The sequence below is a fragment of the Sinocyclocheilus grahami genome, unplaced genomic scaffold, assembly GCF_001515645.1.
Source record: "Sinocyclocheilus grahami isolate Dianchi unplaced genomic scaffold, SAMN03320097.WGS_v1.1 scaffold289.1, whole genome shotgun sequence".
Lineage (NCBI taxonomy): Eukaryota > Metazoa > Chordata > Actinopteri > Cypriniformes > Cyprinidae > Sinocyclocheilus > Sinocyclocheilus grahami.
Window position 1 is genome coordinate 903,870 of NW_015505468.1, and position 21,915 is coordinate 925,784.

General features: G+C 36.7%; 2 protein-coding genes across 2 annotated transcripts in view; both read left to right on the forward strand.

Annotated features, from left to right (window-relative positions):
• The window catches only part of LOC107600680 (collagen alpha-1(XVI) chain-like), a 74,568-nt gene extending 59,633 nt beyond the window's left edge, over nt 1-14,935 (forward strand). Inside the window, exons 23-51 of the mRNA XM_016292636.1 lie at nt 2,933-2,968; nt 4,109-4,144; nt 4,269-4,379; nt 4,762-4,806; nt 5,397-5,432; nt 5,544-5,588; nt 6,183-6,233; nt 6,334-6,456; nt 6,597-6,632; nt 6,727-6,834; nt 7,084-7,206; nt 7,446-7,571; nt 8,351-8,386; nt 9,527-9,562; nt 9,687-9,797; nt 10,180-10,224; nt 10,815-10,850; nt 10,962-11,006; nt 11,601-11,651; nt 11,752-11,874; nt 12,015-12,050; nt 12,145-12,252; nt 12,502-12,624; nt 13,308-13,361; nt 13,463-13,504; nt 13,645-13,680; nt 14,431-14,484; nt 14,581-14,649; nt 14,888-14,935. Coding sequence (XP_016148122.1) covers nt 2,933-2,968; nt 4,109-4,144; nt 4,269-4,379; nt 4,762-4,806; nt 5,397-5,432; nt 5,544-5,588; nt 6,183-6,233; nt 6,334-6,456; nt 6,597-6,632; nt 6,727-6,834; nt 7,084-7,206; nt 7,446-7,571; nt 8,351-8,386; nt 9,527-9,562; nt 9,687-9,797; nt 10,180-10,224; nt 10,815-10,850; nt 10,962-11,006; nt 11,601-11,651; nt 11,752-11,874; nt 12,015-12,050; nt 12,145-12,252; nt 12,502-12,624; nt 13,308-13,361; nt 13,463-13,504; nt 13,645-13,680; nt 14,431-14,484; nt 14,581-14,649; nt 14,888-14,929 — 1,923 coding nt within the window. The 3' untranslated portion in view covers nt 14,930-14,935. The remainder of the gene's footprint in view (nt 1-2,932; nt 2,969-4,108; nt 4,145-4,268; nt 4,380-4,761; nt 4,807-5,396; nt 5,433-5,543; nt 5,589-6,182; nt 6,234-6,333; nt 6,457-6,596; nt 6,633-6,726; nt 6,835-7,083; nt 7,207-7,445; nt 7,572-8,350; nt 8,387-9,526; nt 9,563-9,686; nt 9,798-10,179; nt 10,225-10,814; nt 10,851-10,961; nt 11,007-11,600; nt 11,652-11,751; nt 11,875-12,014; nt 12,051-12,144; nt 12,253-12,501; nt 12,625-13,307; nt 13,362-13,462; nt 13,505-13,644; nt 13,681-14,430; nt 14,485-14,580; nt 14,650-14,887) is intronic.
• A 637-nt stretch (nt 14,936-15,572) lies between these two features.
• Nucleotides 15,573-21,817, forward strand: LOC107600681 (collagen alpha-1(XV) chain-like). The gene is made up of 7 exons (XM_016292637.1): nt 15,573-15,710; nt 17,366-17,407; nt 18,537-18,653; nt 18,832-18,873; nt 19,388-19,465; nt 20,519-20,563; nt 21,653-21,817. Exons 2-7 carry the CDS (start codon nt 17,378-17,380, stop codon nt 21,815-21,817), a joined length of 477 nt encoding a protein of 158 aa, XP_016148123.1. The 5' UTR covers nt 15,573-15,710; nt 17,366-17,377.
• The last annotated feature ends 98 nt before the right edge of the window (nt 21,818-21,915 follow it).

Consider the following 21,915-nt stretch of genomic DNA (forward strand, 5'->3'; position numbering starts at 1 on the left):
TTTTTTTTCTGTTATTGTCAATCAATGCATTTGGACCAATTTTTCAGTTTAGGAAAATAAGTATTTTCTTAATCTAAAATAATTAGATCGTTATAGTATAATCAGGCTATATTAAGTATAGTATACTACTCTGCATACTACAGTAGCATTTCTACAGTATGTATGTACTGTATACCACTATTCCTGTAGCATGTATGTGTAGACCTAACACATTTGCTAGCATATTTGGTATTCAGCAGAAAAACTGACTGGAACTTTAATTTCCAGTGATCAAATTTAATTGAAAATTATATTATGTCACTTATTATTTGATCAGGCTGACTTAAAATATTGTACACCAAAATTGGATTGAAAAAGTCATCACATTAAAAATGCAATAGCTTAATAAAAAGCCCAATAAAAATAAAAATCAATAAAAAATATTTGAGATGTTGAGGTAATTTGAGGTGTACACTAGTGTTCAAAGGTTTTAATTAATGTTTATTCAGCAAATATGCATTCAATTGACAGTGTAACATTTATAATGTTACAAAATATTTATATTTTAAATAAGTTCTATTTTTTTTACTTTCCATTCATCAAAAAAATCATGAAAAATGTATCACAGTTTCCACAAGAATATTAAAGAGCACAACTGTTTTCAATAAAAGTAATAACAAGAAATGTAATAATAAATCAGCATATTAGAATGATTTGTGAAGGATCATTTGACACTTACGACTGGAGTAATGATGCTGAAAATTCAGCTTTGCATCACTGGAATAAGTTATATTTTACATAAATTTACATTTTACATAACACTGAAATAGAAAACAGTTCTTTTAAATTCTAACAGTGTTTCACAATATTACAGTTTTTACTGTTTTTGATCAACTAATTGCAGCTTTGGTGAGCATAAGACGCATTAAAAAATATCACAAGCCCAACCTTTTGAACAGTAGTGTGTATAATATAAATTAATAATTAACATACAATTTGATGTCATGTGACATACTGTACATTTTGTATTCTAATGGTGTTAAAGCATCTATTGTTGCATATTGTGCACTGTTTAACATACAAAAAAAGTGCACAGTGTATACTGGGCATTATACAGTTATCAGTATGCTAGTGTTCTATTTTGTCTCTTTTTTACTTCCTAAACAGTTGTTTTTATCTCACAGGGGCCCTCTGGTGGAACTCCAGAATCTAAAGGAGAAAAAGTATGTTTACTAGTATATGTTTTCCTGCTATGACCACAAAGTGAAGAGGATGTTAAATGTGTTTTAATGAAAATGTACCATTAGCTTTTTTGTGTGTTCCTTGCAATGTTATATCTAATAATAGCAAAACATTCTCTCCATTTCTAGGGGGATTCTGGGATACATGGTGAAGACGGAAAGCCTGGAGAACCTGTAAGTGCATTTTTTTCTAATTTTGACCTATAGAGGGATGTCAATGTGAAATCATGACGTGTGCTGAATTGCTAAGACAGAAGATGCTAATTATCCTGATTGTCTATCACTCTCCTGATTGTTCTGTCACTGTAAGGGACAAAATGTGTTTACTATCATCAGCACCATAATTAGTTTTATTACCAATGGAGCTATCAGCACATAATTTGCATTTGCAACTCAATGAGCTTCTGCGCTTCTAATCTTCATGCATACCCAATGACTTGATGGTTTGTTTTGCTGACAGGGTCCGAGAGGTCCTTGGGGACCTAAAGGCGAGAAGGTAAGTCTAAGCAGTCTGAATTTCAGATTCTGCATGGAAATTACTGTTGCTTGTTATGAGTCTGCTCAGAATTCACAGAAAGTCACAGTACATATTCTTCATATTGCTTTCATTATTTTATTTTTAAAGGGACAGTTTCATTATTTACTTTATCTCATGTTGTTCTAAACCCAAATGACTTTCACCATAATATGAATGTCATTAACATTATTTATATACAATAGGGTTGGGTCCGAGTCGAGTCCTAGTTTTTGACCAGTTTTCAATTTTAGAAGAACAATACATTTAGTATGCTTTTTTTTTGTCTTCAGGGAGATCCATGTGAACCATGTCCAGTGGTGTCTTTTGACTCCACTGGCAACACTGTGGCCTTTCAGAGCAAGCAGGGGCCTAAAGGAGAACCAGGGGCCCCAGGCAAAGGAGAACAGGGTCCACCTGTGAGTTCATTCTCAAAACCAACGCCACAAACCACTTGTGTTTATCACAAAAAGCTAAAAACAGTTCAGCATTTTTGATTAAATGTCTCTGTGTAGCATCGTGAAACTGCTTTTATCTTCCAATACTCAAATCTGTGCCTGGTAGACACTTTATCATTGCAAAATATCCAGCTGACAATGCTGTTCACCTCAGTTGGCATGCCATATTTGTGTTTGCCAAGCTCAATGAAATAAGCCAACAATCAGCAAGGTATTTTTCGCCTGCTGTTGTTGTGTTGAATAAGAAATGCTGTCGCCATTCCACTACCCTCTCACAGGGAGAACAGATCTTCTATCGTGCTTCATTATAGCTTCAGGAACATTCAGGTCTCTCCTATCTTCCATGAAATCCATCAGCTTCCCCCCTCAAAGTTTAGACCACTTTCTGTGTCAGATTTAATTTTACTCAATGGCTACGGTAAAGGCCTTTCAATTTTTTAGCCTATTAAAATTTCTCCTCTCTCTTCTTCAGAGTAAGAGGGAAAAATTCGGACAGAAAAAGGATTCTGTCCAGCATACCATAAACCGCTTGTTTGCATTTCTCTGCAATGATTTCCAATACCATCACAATCTATTCCTCATACCTAGTTGTAGGACAGAGAGTGTGAGTGTGGGATGCAGAAAGTGACAGGGTGCAAATGCGGGATATTTACAGTGGAGAAGTTGCGGTCAGCTAGGATGATATTAGTGTCATGATTAGGGAGACCGATGCTGATACGTGTATGCCTCTATTTACATAGGGCCCTACTGGACTGGATGGCAAAGCAGGACATAAGGTAAGTTTTTGCTCTTTTCTTACCTTTTCTTACTGCATAGAAGCACACAAACACACACATATGTAAAAATATTAATATCTACAATACAACATAGTAGCACAAGGTGGGATATTATAAAAATACAGTGAATTAAATGGCTAATAAACTGGGCATTTACCAGTCAATATATCTGCTGGATGAAAAAATAAACTACTTTAACATCATGAAGGCGGCTTTTCCATAAATTTTACTCACATTTTCTTTCCTCAGATTTTAAAATGTGTGTGTAGTTCTTTTTATCATCTTATTGCATTCCTCTGAGGTCCACTTATAATGTTAATCAGGATTCCTTGCACTAAAAGTAGTCATAATTTAGCTTACATTACCATTTTCCACCCTTTCTCTGACCCTTAGAATTAATTGGCCTGTTTTTGCTACTGTGCATTTCAGACTTAAGTGTAAATACCCCTCTTTGCATGAGAAATTAGAAACAACACTACAGACTATTAGTATGTATCCAACTTCCTCCTCATTATTTTATTACTGGCCAGGCCAGGACACTGAATATCTGTCATTGAGATGTGCATGTGGCCGTAATGTGTTCATGCATTCATCTTTGTTACATCACAAACTACTGTAATGACCAATTTTTGCCACTTAGTTTTCAGTTTGTTTTGTTTTTGGAAAGAGGAGAGTTTTGAGTTTACAATATGATGCAACAATGTTTGCATTTTATTTATTTATTTATTTTAATCAAGCAATACTTAATATGATAAAAAGCTAAATGTAAAAATAAATAAAAACCATGGACCGTTTTTAACTTATTTTGGACAAGGCACTGGAAAGTTAATTTTTTTATTTGCCCTATTTTTAGTCTTTATCTGGGAAACCATTAACCAATCCAAAATACACAATATGACCACACATATACACAGACACAATGAAATAGGCTTTCAATTTAATGTTAATAGCTGCTTCCTGTTGCAAAGCTTTTTCTTAAAAGTCAGTGTTGTGACAACTACAGCACATTGCGGTTTATTCCAGGCTAAACTACCGCCTGCATTTTTTTTTTGAAATTCAAGAGTGCTGAGTCACTGAAAATGTCATCCAGAGTTTGAGCCATTTTTACAAACTCTCTTGCACATTGTGATTCTTTCACAGGGAGAGCCAGGAGTAGACGGGGCCAAAGGCGAAAAGGTGAGCCTGCCAGGCGTTGGCAAGAAAGATGAAGAATCTGTTCACTGTTTGTGAATTGCTTGACACTTGGAGAAGTTCTGAAGCAAAATTAAGCTGCAAAGTCTTGCCATCTTTGTTCTCTTAGGGTGAACTATGTTCTGGCTGCCCTAGCATTGGAGAAATGCCAGCGGGCATTTTGAATCCAGCTCAAAAGGGAGAGAAAGGAGATCCAGGTGCTGGACAGAAAGGAGAGCAGGTGAATGTGATGGAGTGATTGCTCATTAACATCCAGCACACAGCCTTTAAAAAACTTCCCACAAGTCCTGAAGTGCAGTAAATTACAATGCAAGCAGTTTTTGATATCCACTTCTGTGGTTGTGTATGAGTGTGTGGGATGCATATATTGGCTTAAGCATAATCGCAGACAGCCCTGATCTGTGTAGCTCCTCACAGATATAAGCATCAGCGCAGATATAAGCCTCAGGCACAAATGCTTTAAAAAAATTATTGTAACATAACAGATTGGGGAATTAATCAGCCAAGGCTTTCATTTCATGTCTGTTAAGCAAAAGAATATGCGCTGATATTCTCTGCTTTTCTTTTTATTTTCTTTCTTTTTACTTGATTTTCATGTACAGGGAGAACCAGGTCCAAGTGGCTTTGCTGGACTAAAAGGGGAAAAGGTAAACCTAATACATATGTATTCACTAGGATGCTGAATTTCTACATTTTCGAATGGTTTTAAGGTTGTTAAACAGTATTATAGATAGGTACACATGCACATGCAGTGACCCCGAAAAGTATTTGGACACTTAAATGTGTGGATGTCATTATTTTAAGTAATTCAAACAAAGCATTTCACAAAAATAAGTTGGTTGTCAGATTTAGTGGAACATCGCTGTACTTAATGTGATGAACTACATTACTACTGTACTCTCTAGGGCACCTGTGTGGAGAGAAACTGACTTCCTACATCCATTAAAAATGGCCTTGGGCTAAAAGTTAGTTCTGAGAAAAGTTAAGAGGTTTTTTTTATTTTTTATTTTTCCAGTGCATTGATATTCATATGCTTAAATGTGGCTTATGTGTCCAAATACTTTTTTGTAGACACTGTGCATGTCTATAGTGTATGGTAATTATCAAAGAGAAAAAATCTTTATCACAGAACATGTTTTGCGTTCTATTGCATTATAAAATAATGTAGTCATTTAAGAAACTATGCACAATTTTCTGAAGTTGCTTGTCTCACATTTGACACTCTGTTTGGTTATAGGGTAATGCAGGCAGCAAAGGAAATGAGGGGAAAACTGTAAGTAACCTTTTTTTAATTCTTATATAAATCTTTTTGTTTTTAACTTGCATCTGTGATTTATGACTGACCTCAGCATTAGATTAATGTGCAGATGCTGATGTTTTTTAGGGAAAACCTGGTCCAAAAGGTTCAAGTGGAAATAAAGGAGAGAAGGTGATTAAGCTCAACTCAGACTTTGGTACTCTGCATTAATTTTAAAGTGTTTAGATTGCAGCCTCACAGCACCAGGAGACATAAATAAATTATATATATATATATTTTATATAATTATAATATATAAATGTAGAAATTGCCAAAAAAGACAGAAATACTGTCTAGCTTAGTTTAGTGTAAACTGCCAGGAAACATAAAGGTTTCTGAAGGATCATGTGACACTGAATACTGTAGTAATGGCTGCTGAAAATTCAGCTTTGCCATCGGAGAAATAAACTACATTTAACAATGATTCAGATAGAAAATAGTTATTTAAAATTGTAATAATAAATTTGAGATTTTACTGTTTTTACTGTATTTTTCATCAAACAAATGTAGCCTTGATTTCAAAAACATTACAAAATCTTACAGATTTTATATATATATATATATGTATGTATGTATATATAACAGATATTCTGAAATTCATGTTTACTTTTCAGTTCAACTTATCACTCAGTTCAAGTTATCATTTATCACTCAAGGTTTTTTTTTTTTTTGTAGAAAATGCATTAAACTAACTGCATTTTTACTTGTGGTGTAATTTTTTTACAGGGTGATTCTGGACAACCCGGTATAGAGACACCTGGTCCAAAAGGTGAAAAGGTAAGTGAATGTTTTTACACAATGATTTTCTCTCCTTCAATACAAGTGCATTGTGGATGTGTTTACGTGGGACAAAAACAACATGTGCCTTGTATTTAAGGGAGACTCATGTGGCGTGTGCCAAACCACTACCTCTGAGGTGGGAAGTGGCCTATCTATGATAAAGGTCACAGGGGAACGTGGCCCTCCAGGTCCACCAGGAGAAGCAGTTGAAGGCAAACAGGTAAGCCTGACTATTTTATGATCGCTTTATATTGGAGGAGGCAAGGGTGGTGTGTTGCTTCTAGTGTATCAGCGAATACATTTTTAATTTGAGAAGCCCAGAACACACTGACCCTGTTTTCAAAATGGATGTTTCAACAGGGGCCACCAGGTCTGCAAGGTTTCGAAGGAGAGAAAGTAAGTTAATTATTTTTTAAAGCTGTGCATATAATAATATGTTCACAGTATAGGGGATTTTTCTTAGCATTAAATATAATTTTTATGTGCGTAGGGTGATCAGGGTTTACAGGGAGTCCCAGGTGTGGATGGGGCAGCTGGACCCACAGGACCTCAAGGAGAACCAGGCAGGAATGGCCTTAATGGAAAAAAAGGAGAAAAGGTCATTGTCACATAACATTGATCATGCGGTCACATATTAATTGCATTGCCGTAAATTATGCGCCATCACTGGATATTTTAATTATCATTCATCATGTTGATATAATACATTACACCATTTATATGACTGTGTATAAATTTGAAGGCAAAAAAATACCAGATTAAGCATGGTTGACCATCTGGAATTCTCCTCCCTTGCAATTTAAAAGCTTTCTGTCTTTTTTTATTGCATCTGTGTCTGCATCGCCAGGGAGACGCGTGTGACAGCTGTCCATCACTCCCTGAAGGAAATTACAATGTTGCTGGCTTACCAGGGCCCAAGGGAGAGAGAGGAGAGCCAGGTTTGCCAGGGGAGGGCAGAGCAGGCAAACAGGTGCGAGTTTTTCTGTACAAATGCATGCTTTCGCAATGAATTAGTGGGGTTTTGTATGACTATTGCACATACATAGAGTATCTCATGTTGTTCTAAACCCAAATGACTTTCACCATAATATGAATGTCATTAACATTATTTATATACAATAGGGTTGGGTCCGAGTCGAGTCCTAGTTTTTGACCAGTTTTCAATTTTAGAAGAACAATACATTTAGTATGCTTTTTTTTTGTCTTCAGGGAGATCCATGTGAACCATGTCCAGTGGTGTCTTTTGACTCCACTGGCAACACTGTGGCCTTTCAGAGCAAGCAGGGGCCTAAAGGAGAACCAGGGGCCCCAGGCAAAGGAGAACAGGGTCCACCTGTGAGTTCATTCTCAAAACCAACGCCACAAACCACTTGTGTTTATCACAAAAAGCTAAAAACAGTTCAGCATTTTTGATTAAATGTCTCTGTGTAGCATCGTGAAACTGCTTTTATCTTCCAATACTCAAATCTGTGCCTGGTAGACACTTTATCATTGCAAAATATCCAGCTGACAATGCTGTTCACCTCAGTTGGCATGCCATATTTGTGTTTGCCAAGCTCAATGAAATAAGCCAACAATCAGCAAGGTATTTTTCGCCTGCTGTTGTTGTGTTGAATAAGAAATGCTGTCGCCATTCCACTACCCTCTCACAGGGAGAACAGATCTTCTATCGTGCTTCATTATAGCTTCAGGAACATTCAGGTCTCTCCTATCTTCCATGAAATCCATCAGCTTCCCCCCTCAAAGTTTAGACCACTTTCTGTGTCAGATTTAATTTTACTCAATGGCTACGGTAAAGGCCTTTCAATTTTTTAGCCTATTAAAATTTCTCCTCTCTCTTCTTCAGAGTAAGAGGGAAAAATTCGGACAGAAAAAGGATTCTGTCCAGCATACCATAAACCGCTTGTTTGCATTTCTCTGCAATGATTTCCAATACCATCACAATCTATTCCTCATACCTAGTTGTAGGACAGAGAGTGTGAGTGTGGGATGCAGAAAGTGACAGGGTGCAAATGCGGGATATTTACAGTGGAGAAGTTGCGGTCAGCTAGGATGATATTAGTGTCATGATTAGGGAGACCGATGCTGATACGTGTATGCCTCTATTTACATAGGGCCCTACTGGACTGGATGGCAAAGCAGGACATAAGGTAAGTTTTTGCTCTTTTCTTACCTTTTCTTACTGCATAGAAGCACACAAACACACACATATGTAAAAATATTAATATCTACAATACAACATAGTAGCACAAGGTGGGATATTATAAAAATACAGTGAATTAAATGGCTAATAAACTGGGCATTTACCAGTCAATATATCTGCTGGATGAAAAAATAAACTACTTTAACATCATGAAGGCGGCTTTTCCATAAATTTTACTCACATTTTCTTTCCTCAGATTTTAAAATGTGTGTGTAGTTCTTTTTATCATCTTATTGCATTCCTCTGAGGTCCACTTATAATGTTAATCAGGATTCCTTGCACTAAAAGTAGTCATAATTTAGCTTACATTACCATTTTCCACCCTTTCTCTGACCCTTAGAATTAATTGGCCTGTTTTTGCTACTGTGCATTTCAGACTTAAGTGTAAATACCCCTCTTTGCATGAGAAATTAGAAACAACACTACAGACTATTAGTATGTATCCAACTTCCTCCTCATTATTTTATTACTGGCCAGGCCAGGACACTGAATATCTGTCATTGAGATGTGCATGTGGCCGTAATGTGTTCATGCATTCATCTTTGTTACATCACAAACTACTGTAATGACCAATTTTTGCCACTTAGTTTTCAGTTTGTTTTGTTTTTGGAAAGAGGAGAGTTTTGAGTTTACAATATGATGCAACAATGTTTGCATTTTATTTATTTATTTATTTTAATCAAGCAATACTTAATATGATAAAAAGCTAAATGTAAAAATAAATAAAAACCATGGACCGTTTTTAACTTATTTTGGACAAGGCACTGGAAAGTTAATTTTTTTATTTGCCCTATTTTTAGTCTTTATCTGGGAAACCATTAACCAATCCAAAATACACAATATGACCACACATATACACAGACACAATGAAATAGGCTTTCAATTTAATGTTAATAGCTGCTTCCTGTTGCAAAGCTTTTTCTTAAAAGTCAGTGTTGTGACAACTACAGCACATTGCGGTTTATTCCAGGCTAAACTACCGCCTGCATTTTTTTTTTGAAATTCAAGAGTGCTGAGTCACTGAAAATGTCATCCAGAGTTTGAGCCATTTTTACAAACTCTCTTGCACATTGTGATTCTTTCACAGGGAGAGCCAGGAGTAGACGGGGCCAAAGGCGAAAAGGTGAGCCTGCCAGGCGTTGGCAAGAAAGATGAAGAATCTGTTCACTGTTTGTGAATTGCTTGACACTTGGAGAAGTTCTGAAGCAAAATTAAGCTGCAAAGTCTTGCCATCTTTGTTCTCTTAGGGTGAACTATGTTCTGGCTGCCCTAGCATTGGAGAAATGCCAGCGGGCATTTTGAATCCAGCTCAAAAGGGAGAGAAAGGAGATCCAGGTGCTGGACAGAAAGGAGAGCAGGTGAATGTGATGGAGTGATTGCTCATTAACATCCAGCACACAGCCTTTAAAAAACTTCCCACAAGTCCTGAAGTGCAGTAAATTACAATGCAAGCAGTTTTTGATATCCACTTCTGTGGTTGTGTATGAGTGTGTGGGATGCATATATTGGCTTAAGCATAATCGCAGACAGCCCTGATCTGTGTAGCTCCTCACAGATATAAGCATCAGCGCAGATATAAGCCTCAGGCACAAATGCTTTAAAAAAATTATTGTAACATAACAGATTGGGGAATTAATCAGCCAAGGCTTTCATTTCATGTCTGTTAAGCAAAAGAATATGCGCTGATATTCTCTGCTTTTCTTTTTATTTTCTTTCTTTTTACTTGATTTTCATGTACAGGGAGAACCAGGTCCAAGTGGCTTTGCTGGACTAAAAGGGGAAAAGGTAAACCTAATACATATGTATTCACTAGGATGCTGAATTTCTACATTTTCGAATGGTTTTAAGGTTGTTAAACAGTATTATAGATAGGTACACATGCACATGCAGTGACCCCGAAAAGTATTTGGACACTTAAATGTGTGGATGTCATTATTTTAAGTAATTCAAACAAAGCATTTCACAAAAATAAGTTGGTTGTCAGATTTAGTGGAACATCGCTGTACTTAATGTGATGAACTACATTACTACTGTACTCTCTAGGGCACCTGTGTGGAGAGAAACTGACTTCCTACATCCATTAAAAATGGCCTTGGGCTAAAAGTTAGTTCTGAGAAAAGTTAAGAGGTTTTTTTTATTTTTTATTTTTCCAGTGCATTGATATTCATATGCTTAAATGTGGCTTATGTGTCCAAATACTTTTTTGTAGACACTGTGCATGTCTATAGTGTATGGTAATTATCAAAGAGAAAAAATCTTTATCACAGAACATGTTTTGCGTTCTATTGCATTATAAAATAATGTAGTCATTTAAGAAACTATGCACAATTTTCTGAAGTTGCTTGTCTCACATTTGACACTCTGTTTGGTTATAGGGTAATGCAGGCAGCAAAGGAAATGAGGGGAAAACTGTAAGTAACCTTTTTTTAATTCTTATATAAATCTTTTTGTTTTTAACTTGCATCTGTGATTTATGACTGACCTCAGCATTAGATTAATGTGCAGATGCTGATGTTTTTTAGGGAAAACCTGGTCCAAAAGGTTCAAGTGGAAATAAAGGAGAGAAGGTGATTAAGCTCAACTCAGACTTTGGTACTCTGCATTAATTTTAAAGTGTTTAGATTGCAGCCTCACAGCACCAGGAGACATAAATAAATTATATATATATATATTTTATATAATTATAATATATAAATGTAGAAATTGCCAAAAAAGACAGAAATACTGTCTAGCTTAGTTTAGTGTAAACTGCCAGGAAACATAAAGGTTTCTGAAGGATCATGTGACACTGAATACTGTAGTAATGGCTGCTGAAAATTCAGCTTTGCCATCGGAGAAATAAACTACATTTAACAATGATTCAGATAGAAAATAGTTATTTAAAATTGTAATAATAAATTTGAGATTTTACTGTTTTTACTGTATTTTTCATCAAACAAATGTAGCCTTGATTTCAAAAACATTACAAAATCTTACAGATTTTATATATATATATATATGTATGTATGTATATATAACAGATATTCTGAAATTCATGTTTACTTTTCAGTTCAACTTATCACTCAGTTCAAGTTATCATTTATCACTCAAGGTTTTTTTTTTTTTTGTAGAAAATGCATTAAACTAACTGCATTTTTACTTGTGGTGTAATTTTTTTACAGGGTGATTCTGGACAACCCGGTATAGAGACACCTGGTCCAAAAGGTGAAAAGGTAAGTGAATGTTTTTACACAATGATTTTCTCTCCTTCAATACAAGTGCATTGTGGATGTGTTTACGTGGGACAAAAACAACATGTGCCTTGTATTTAAGGGAGACTCATGTGGCGTGTGCCAAACCACTACCTCTGAGGTGGGAAGTGGCCTATCTATGATAAAGGTCACAGGGGAACGTGGCCCTCCAGGTCCACCAGGAGAAGCAGTTGAAGGCAAACAGGTAAGCCTGACTATTTTATGATCGCTTTATATTGGAGGAGGCAAGGGTGGTGTGTTGCTTCTAGTGTATCAGCGAATACATTTTTAATTTGAGAAGCCCAGAACACACTGACCCTGTTTTCAAAATGGATGTTTCAACAGGGGCCACCAGGTCTGCAAGGTTTCGAAGGAGAGAAAGTAAGTTAATTATTTTTTAAAGCTGTGCATATAATAATATGTTCACAGTATAGGGGATTTTTCTTAGCATTAAATATAATTTTTATGTGCGTAGGGTGATCAGGGTTTACAGGGAGACCCAGGTGTGGATGGGGCAGCTGGACCCACAGGACCTCAAGGAGAACCAGGCAGGAATGGCCTTAATGGAATAAAAGGAGAAAAGGTCATTGTCACATAACATTGATCATGCGGTCACATATTAATTGCATTGCCGTAAATTATGTGCCATCACTGGATATTTTAATTATCATTCATCATGTTGATATAATACATTACACCATTTATATGACTGTGTATAAATTTGAAGGCAAAAAAATACCAGATTAAGCATGGTTGACCATCTGGAATTCTCCTCCCTTGCAATTTAAAAGCTTTCTGTCTTTTTTTATTGCATCTGTGTCTGCATCGCCAGGGAGACGCGTGTGACAGCTGTCCATCACTCCCTGAAGGAAATTACAATGTTGCTGGCTTACCAGGGCCCAAGGGAGAGAGAGGAGAGCCAGGTTTGCCAGGGGAGGGCAGAGCAGGCAAACAGGTGCGAGTTTTTCTGTACAAATGCATGCTTTCGCAATGAATTAGTGGGGTTTTGTATGACTATTGCACATACATAGAGTTAGACATCTCAAATAAAAAGCCTAACTTAGGAGCACACAATCTGTGCTACATATATGACTGATACTTTAAGTCATGCAGCTTGTTGAGGAGGGGTCCACATTTCTAAGCAACTGAACTTGCGATTTTGGCCTAGCAGATGATAAAAAGAGCAAAATAAAAAAAAAACCTTTTAACTTCTGTGATTTAATATTGATAGTACTTAGTTAAGATGCCATTAAACAAATATGTGTGATTAATAGGGTCATAATGATACATTGATACAGATCAATACATCGATCAAATGACTAACAATATGGATGTTCAATTAAATATTCTTGTTACATTTTGTTTCCATTTGTGAGTTTTTAAAATGTAACTGGTTAAAATAGGCACATAATAAAATAATATCAATATATAAATTATATTAATCAAATCATAATTGTATTGCGGCAGGTTTTGAGGTATCAGCAAGTAATGTAAGAGAATCAATGTTATATTGTATCGTGATAAAATAGCTGATGTATACCCCTAGTGATTAATTTGTTTTTTTTGTTTGTTTTTTTGTGCAGCAGCCCTGAAAAAATGGCATGTCTGGACTCTTTCTTTATTATCTTTATTCTATAGGGTCGGCCAGGCCCACCTGGTGTCCAGGGACCTCCAGGGCTCAAAGGCAGTCAGGTAAAGTTACACACCTGACTAATGTGCATACATCAGTCACATCTGTGTGTGAGAGTTATAAGATTGACTGTGGAGTGATGCTCATGTTTATTTATTATAAGGGTGATGCTGGGCTTCCAGGTATTGGCCTTCCAGGACTGCAGGTGAATGAACAGTTATTGTAATCACTCAGAAAAACTGTTTTAATTTATACCATTTTTAGAGAAATGTGCAGGTCTCAGTTGCATTTAAATAGTTCCTTTAATGTACCAGCTCTTTGTAATGTTTTGATGTTCTCACTCAGGGTGAGCAGGGACCTAGAGGTTTTCCCGGAGCTGCTGTAAGTGCACAAAAAGTATTGTGTTCTTGGGTGTTCACACATGGATTTGGGCCTTTGAGTGTGCAAATTTGCAGATGTTGTTCTCTTTGAATTTTCTATTTTTGCATGTTATCTGATACATACACTACTGTTCACAAGTTGAAATCGGTACAATTTTTTAAATGTTTTTGAAGTTTATTATGCTCACCAAGGCTGCATTTGATTAATTAAAAATACAGTAAAAACAGTAAAGTTGTGTAATATTATTAGAATTTAAAATAACTGTTTTATATTTGAATATATTTTTCAAATGTAATTTTTTCCTATTATGGCAAAGCTGAATGTTCAGCATCGTTACTCCAGTCTTCAGTGTCACATGATCCTTCAGAAATCATTCTAATATGCTAATTTGCTGCTCAAGAAACATTTCTTATTATTATCAATGTTGAAAACAGTTGTGCTGCCTAATCTTTTTGTGGAAACGATGATACATTTTTCAGGCTTTTTTAATGAATAGAAAGTTCAAAAGAACAGTATTTATTTGTAATAGAAATCTTAATACATTATAAATGTCTTTACTCTCACTTTTCATCAATTTATTGCATCCTTGCTGATTAAAAGTATAATTTTCTTAAAAAAAAAAATACATTTTTTAGTAGCCCTGAAACTTTTGAACAGTAGTGTATGAGTCACAATAATAAATAAAACAGCCCTTTTAATAAGCACCACATGTGGAAACCAAGTGTAAAAACAATCATGTGTGTCCTACAGGGTCCAGAAGGACGTCTGGGACCTGCAGGGCCGATTGGACCAGCAGGACAAAGGGTAGATCACCAACGCAGTGACACAGTACTCTTCAGGCCAAAAGACACTCTGGATCTGACCTCACTGCTGTCCTAATGTATTGCTTGATATCAATAGGGTCCAAAGGGAGAAATGGGACCACCAGGGCCACAGGGGCCAATGGAAATGGGACCAATCGGACCCCCGGTAAGAACTTGAGATACAGTAAAACATGCACCAAAAGATTTTCCCCAGCAAATGATGCAGCCATTTTTTATGTTCAGGCTCTCGTCATTATATTTAATATCTGAATGCCATTATGGATGTTATTATCTGTTTTGCATAATACAGTGGGTATAGCAAAGAATCACCCCCCTTTAAAATAATCACATTTTGTTGCTTTGCAGCCTGAAATGAAGACAGATTTTTGTTTTGTTTTATCCAGCTGTATTTACTCAGGGCATCTTATACCATCCAAGTGAAATAATGCAAGATAAGCACATATTTCATGTTAAGTATGCTGTTTCACATCATAGGAAATAGGGAGTGGGATGAGATACAGCCAGTGTTATTTTATTTGTCTTGCAATTTTAAATGATTTATATAATCTGTGTCACAGGGTAGGGATGGAACACAAGGATTTCCTGGAATACCAGGGCAGGATGGGAGTCCTGTAAGTTTGTTTGTTTGTTTAATCCTCTCCAGCAATTCTTTGCTTAACTCCTCTTGCTTATTCCCATATTGTGACACACGCTCTGTGATTAACACATTCACCAAGCATATTGTCCGTTGTTCATTACTCTGCCATCTAGAGACGGCATCAAACGAACTTCCATAAACTGCAGAGACAAAGGCAGCGAGAGTGTGTTGTCTTGCCAGAGCTTGTCTCATTAAAAAAGCAAAGTTAGCATTGTCTGTTCTCACATCAGATGTTAATTACCTGGGGCTTTGTCGCAGAGAGCTTAAGGAGCGAATCCAGAGACAGACTCGGGTCATATTCGACTCTGCCTGGATCCCTAACAGCAACACATTGTCTGCTTGCATCACATCACCTGCCACTGCTCCTCCCCGATCCACACTCATCTAGCTGGCCCTGGAGAGTTACACACAATAGCACTATCTAATTGGCTACTTTCCCTCTGCCCCGCTGGAGAAGGAGGTGTCCAGATTGTAGTCACAAGCTAAACCAATTCAACCTCAGTTCCTTCTTACAGGGTCTCCCTGGCAACGATGGCATACCAGGGAAACCGGGTCCAGCCGGCCAAGCAGTGAGTAACCAGACAGGGGGAGGAGCTTTTATTACAGTATATAAACACAGAGCAAGGAGCCTGGTTGGTCGACTTCTGCGTTAGAGGGGGAGCGGGTTGGGCCTCCTTTAAAGCGGTGCAGGGAGACAGAGCTCACTAGAGGTGATTCACGAAGACAACAGCAGCTTTTTTATAATACGAAAAGGATCCAGTAAGCATTTGTAAAGATCTTAACTCGGCACTCCATGAGGCGTCTCTGCTGCAGTATGTCCTTTATGGCCACCGAAGGTCCCATTACCCTTCCAGAGTTAACTCACAGTCTCCGAGGCTTTGTGTAATGATAAACACTGCCATTGTGTTGAGTTACGGTTAGGGCGGCCATTACTGTGAGTGATGTTCCATACAGAAAGAGCCATTAGATCTTTGGTTGAAAGCAGGATTTCGGCATTAATGGCCCTGTCTCTCCGCACACATATTTGCCCATCCTGAAATCAGAGCTCCAGGCTTCCAGCCTGCAGCGGATATTTGGCCAGACTTCTGTCCCGGCCCGCTTTGCTCCACTTCTATCAGCAGACTCAGACCACCGAGTTCCTCCAGAGCACAATCAGATTTAAACCATGTTATTCATTTAACTCTCATTCGCACAACCTTTGAGTAACAGACCCCGCAAACAACTTAATCCCAAAGCTAGTTCATTAATATACAAATTAATTCTGTTCTATAGAGCCAAAAACACTAAATAGTTCAATTAAATAAGAGTAACGAATAATATTAGGAATTCAAATGGTTCTTTTAAAAAAACTAAAAAGGTGACAATTACCATATTAAAACCATAATTACAGTAGATTAACTGGATGGCATAAGATGTCATTATATGCGTGGTCCTGCAATGAAACCACTTTACTGAGCTGTGGAGAGCCCAAACCAGCCAGTAGTGAGAGGAGATCTACATGCTGGATGCTCATAGCACCTTCAAGAGCATCTGAGAGCCACTCTCATATTCGGTCAAGTTCTCTGGTTTAACTGTAGTTAGAGGAATATTTCAGTCTTCTATACAAAAAAGGGCCATGTGGGCCAAGTTTTTTTAAACGCTTCAAAATACTCTGGGGATTCATTACATATAGTATTCAATATACGTTTGAAGTACATTGTGGGTGTTGCACAATGAAGATTTGTTTTTTTGTCCTTCTGAAAGTCTTTTGTGCTCTGAAACTAATGCTTTGTAAAGAAGGATGTGAAACTTCTTATCCATGCTGTAAATGGCCAATATAGTAGCACAATATTTTTTTTTACCATAATTAATTATATTTTCATTTACATGTTTATGGATGCAATTAGTCAGTAAACTGTTTTGAAATGACAGCATAATAAATAATTGTAGCATAATGTGAAATAATTTATCACGTTAAATTCAGCTCCGATTTTTTTTCTGAATAATTTCATGCAAAATAGTTCCATTATTAAAATGAGATTTTTGTTATTAATAATAATGAGTTCATAACTTTACTTCCTGAGCAATGCTTTTAAAAATAACCTTTTAGAGTACTGCATTGCCTTGGTCTCACCATAGTCACTTTCTTCTGAACTTCTGATGATTATTGCACATTCATTTGTTGTGAAATGTAAAAGTGTTTTTGATGCAGTCACCATGGCTGACTGTCTCCTCCATCTTGCAGCCTCCTGTTTTGATGCCTCAGGATTCAGCTTCCACAGGCAATGTAAGCGAACAGTCTACCCCACATGCTAACTTATCTGTATTAACTGCACATGTTCAACTTATCTCTCTCTCTATGACATTATTAGTATGCATGTGCAAGGAAACACTGGTATTATCTGGTAATATAATGTGTACAGAAACATACACATTAGCATAGTTGGTGTGGTGTGAATAGATGTTATTTTTTCATTCTGCCCCCAAAGTAGTACACATACAACAGCAAGACATCTATGCAATGCATGCATTTTCATTTGGATGATGGAATTTTTAGTGCAGGGGGCTTCAACCTTTTTGAGACCCTGGACCCCATGGTGGATAGAGAGATGAAGCAGGGTACCCCTGTTACATATTGCATAAAATCGAGTGCTGCATTTTAAGCCTGGCATATCTCATACATATACAACCATGTCAATGTATACATAGTTTGTGATTCTTACATAGCGAAGCTATTAATCTGTATTTATTTATTTAAACTACCATTCAAATGTTTGGGATTGATAAGATTTTTTTAGTCTCCTATGATGATCAAGGTTGTATTTATTTTATCAAATATATTTATATATACTGTATATACATATATTTGATATGTATGCATTTATTTGATCAAATAAATGCATACATTTATTCAGCCCCTCCTCACACGCGTGAGTGTGTTTCCCATGAGGTGTTCCGGACATGCTGGCAGTCAGGCTCTGATATCACTTTCTCCTGACCGGAATTGTCGGCATTCCCTGTTGAGACTTTTCCATCTTTTTCCCACAGTGAACACGCACACTTCTTAATGACAAATGTGTGCTGTCCAGGCAGAAGAATACATTTATTTTGCAAACCCCATTTATTTTTTTTTATTTTTTTTTACTTTGAAACCTTGTACATTCTTTGAGCCGGGGTTATTTGGATTCTTTAATTCCTGTTCTATCAAACTGTAATGTGAGAGTATAGTTTTTACTGTTAACAAAATATCCTGTGTTTGAATTTCATGAATCTTTTTCAGTCTGTCTGTACCTTCTTACTCTTCAATGCAGCACTACTATTCACTTGTATTTGCATGCAGGCGCTGTGTTTTTATTGTTAATTTGTTCATGCAGTGAGTACACGTATGTTTATGTCATGTGTATGCATCACTGTAGGAGAGCTGTGGCGAATGCTCCAAGGGTCTACCAGGTGTGCCTGGCATGGTTGGCGCTAAGGGCGAGAAGGGAGATCAGGGCAAGCCTGGCGCTGAACACGTAGATGGATGTGAACGGGTGAGAGGGATGAATGATGGATGGTTGGTATTAAACAGACAAGGGTGTGGGTAACATTGATTTGTTTGTTTGCTGTTGTTTTAAGCTTTCTGTTTGGCATGCCATTGATTTCTACAGTAGTTTTGCTCATGCTCATAAACATACAGTACTAAACCTATCTCTATGATCACCTTTACAGTGTATAGAGAAGCTGCAGAGAGAAGAAACACCAAGTGGGCCTGTAAGTCTGTGGACCGATTGATTAATACTCTTTTTACACTCACATAAAACAATGATAGGGAAGCTTCCCAAGCTACAAGCTACTCATAATGTTAATTTCAATTTAATGAAACCTCAATTATGATGACAGAATTAAAAATACAAATAAGTTTAATGAATTTAACTAAATATATTACATAAAAATGATACAGGGCATTATACAAAGGTTCTTAGTGAATCAGTGAATCGTTTTAAAATGGTCCATTTACACGAATGTTCAAACAAACCAATTCACTAAAATGAATTGGAACACTACATAGCTGAGTAAATCACACTCTTCTTCTACTCATTGGGAAAAGGTAGCTTGTTACTGGAAAATATATACTATTATGAAAGCAGCTGAGCTGCTGTCGCATTATTGAAAATTGTAATCTACTGTTCCATTGTTCTGATCACTTAAAGTCATTATTTGTTTCTCTTCAAATTGTGCACGCATTTCTTGATTGTAACCCTTCATGTCTGCTCAATGTTTTTAGACGAGTAACAGTGTTCAGTGCGTTGGTGCACCAGGGATGCCCGGATTCCCAGGGACCGCAGGGGTGAAAGGAGAGCCGGTGAGAGATCCTGTCGAGTTTCATTACTATCAGTGCCTATTGGAGAGGATACAAGAGCTCTGCTTTATCCTAACTGTTGCGAATCTAACAACACAATATTTTAATATTAAAAGCAAATATATATAAATATATATAGCACACTCCAATTATATTATTCTGTCCCCAATTCTCTCCCAGATTTGTGTTATCAGAGGCTTAGGAATAATATGAAAAGGTGGGGGACATTTATAATCCTTATCATCTTGGCTCATGAATATTAATTAGATGTTGTAATGTTTGCCCACTTGTCTAAAACTGATTTGCTGAAAGACAAGTAGATGGGCGCTAGACATAGTAGGATTCCTTCATACCGCCTGCACGTTCATTCAGTTCACTGTTGATGCAACCAGTTGGCAGAGACTTCTGCTTGGTCCTAGTCATCGTAGTCAGCTGCTATTTATTTCAAAACAGAATCAAAACAAACTTTTTGATTCAACATAGAACTTACTCCACTTAAGGCTACAATGCGGCCATAAAATTGTTTTTCTGCATCTTCAGACTCTTCAGAGGTTGTGTGAATGCATTTACACCACAGTTAGAAATGCATAAATAATTTAAGATGAATGGGTTTTAAATGGGCATTAATGGGTTTAAAAATGAATATTGAAGTAGCTGATTTGTTCAGAAACTAAGCAAATTACTGTCTTTATGAATGGTTCACTGAATCTTTGGTTCACTTGTTCTAAACCATGGATTCATTCAGTAATGAAACGGCTGTGTTTTTTGCTCAGAAAGGCACAACTGTTCTGTTGCGGCTTTGTTATAAATTATTTAGGAGCAAAAGCAAACAATATTGCATGTAAAATGTAATACAATATTAACTTACTGTTCATTGAAATGCTGTAAATGTTTTTAATCATAGGTATTCACACCAAATTAACATGGTATATATGCATATATAATTATATACATATATAATGTAAAATAATGATTATTATATAGCCCCAGTTATAATGGTTGCTTCGCCTGACACTGTATGCTATAAAACATTATCCTGGTCTGTCTTCACTGTAGGGTCCTAGAGGTGAGCGAGGACCTCCTGGTCTTCCTGGAACTCCAGTAAGTTTCTACTTTGCCAGTTATGCTCCAGATTGTTTCCTAAAAGGTCATTTCTGGCAGGATTTTCTTTTTAGCCCTCTTTTCTTAGAAACTGAGACAGAGTGACCCCAGATGGCTTTCAGAGTGCAGTCCATATCATATAGAGACAAACCAATGTTGAGCACTTCTTACAGAATTGCAGCAAACAGAGAACTGTTCTACATGACTTCATTTAGTCATTTAATCCCACAAATGCAGTGTGTGTTTGCACAATCTATTTTCTTTTAGGTTCAGTGTTTTCAGTTACAATAAACCAAGAAGGGAGAACGGTCAATTACCTTTTTGTTGTGAAGTTAGAGTGGCCCCTACAGGTTTGGCCCAGAATTGCAGAATGCTTTCCAAAATAGTCCCAAATCTGCGCCTAACCTAATTTCAACATGTAATTGAGGGTTAAGACTTTGTGTTCACTTGAACTTGTGTCACTTCTTCTTCTTTTTTGGAAAGAAATCAATGCTTTTTTATTTAATTTTCTTTTCACTTTTGATGTCATTTCAAAGGTGACTATAAAGACTTTTACACTCTTACATTGTTAAAAGAATCCCAAAAAGTTTGTTTGTTTGTGCTTGCATGTGTGTGTGTCTTGTGTTCCCACAGCATGAATTAATCATAAATATATTTATATATAAATATATATGAAGTTAAAATAAATATATACTTATTGTGTATATATATATATATATATATATATATATATAGCTGTGACATATTTGTATCAATTACTGCTCTGAACACAAAATGCAACAAACAGAACAAACCCACTGAAAGTTGATCGTGATCCACAAAGCATTGCGCAGTGTGGACCACACAAATAGTTTGTCTGTTCAATTCTGTCGAGTTGTATATTTTCATCTCACTTTACTAGTGAGTATTCAAGTATTCAAAAACTATAGTAAAACAGGCTGCATGACTATGAGAAATGAAGAGGAAAATTGGGATGCGTGTGCGAGGGTCTTCTTGACAGGATTGCTTTTATTTGTTTGTTTCTTGTTTTTGTCCATTATAAAGGAATATATTTCTAACTGTTGCTCTCTTATTATCATTCTTTTATAGGGCAATATTGGTTTCCCTGGTCCTCAAGGGCCTCCTGGATTGCCTGTAAGTCAAAGCATGCAAACTTACGATCAGCTCAGACAAACACAGAAGATGTTTAATTACCTCAGAAAACCAGCCCATTTTCTCTTGTGCGCCATAATGAATGCCATGACAGAGAAATAAAACCGTACTGCTGTGGTGCTTGTTCAATTATCTCTCCATAGCCATAGTGTATGTGCTGCTGACAGGTTATTTTGCAACGCCTTGAACGGCATGTTATA

Excerpts from the sequence above, each read along its gene's own strand:
- LOC107600681 (XM_016292637.1), top strand. The coding sequence starts at position 17,378 with ATGCCTCAGGATTCAGCTTCCACAGGCAAT. Across the intron at positions 17,408-18,536 it reads ATTCAGCTTCCACAGGCAAT|GAGAGCTGTGGCGAATGCTC; the intron begins GTAAGCGAACAG and ends GCATCACTGTAG. Across the intron at positions 20,564-21,652 it reads CTGGTCTTCCTGGAACTCCA|GGCAATATTGGTTTCCCTGG; the intron begins GTAAGTTTCTAC and ends ATTCTTTTATAG.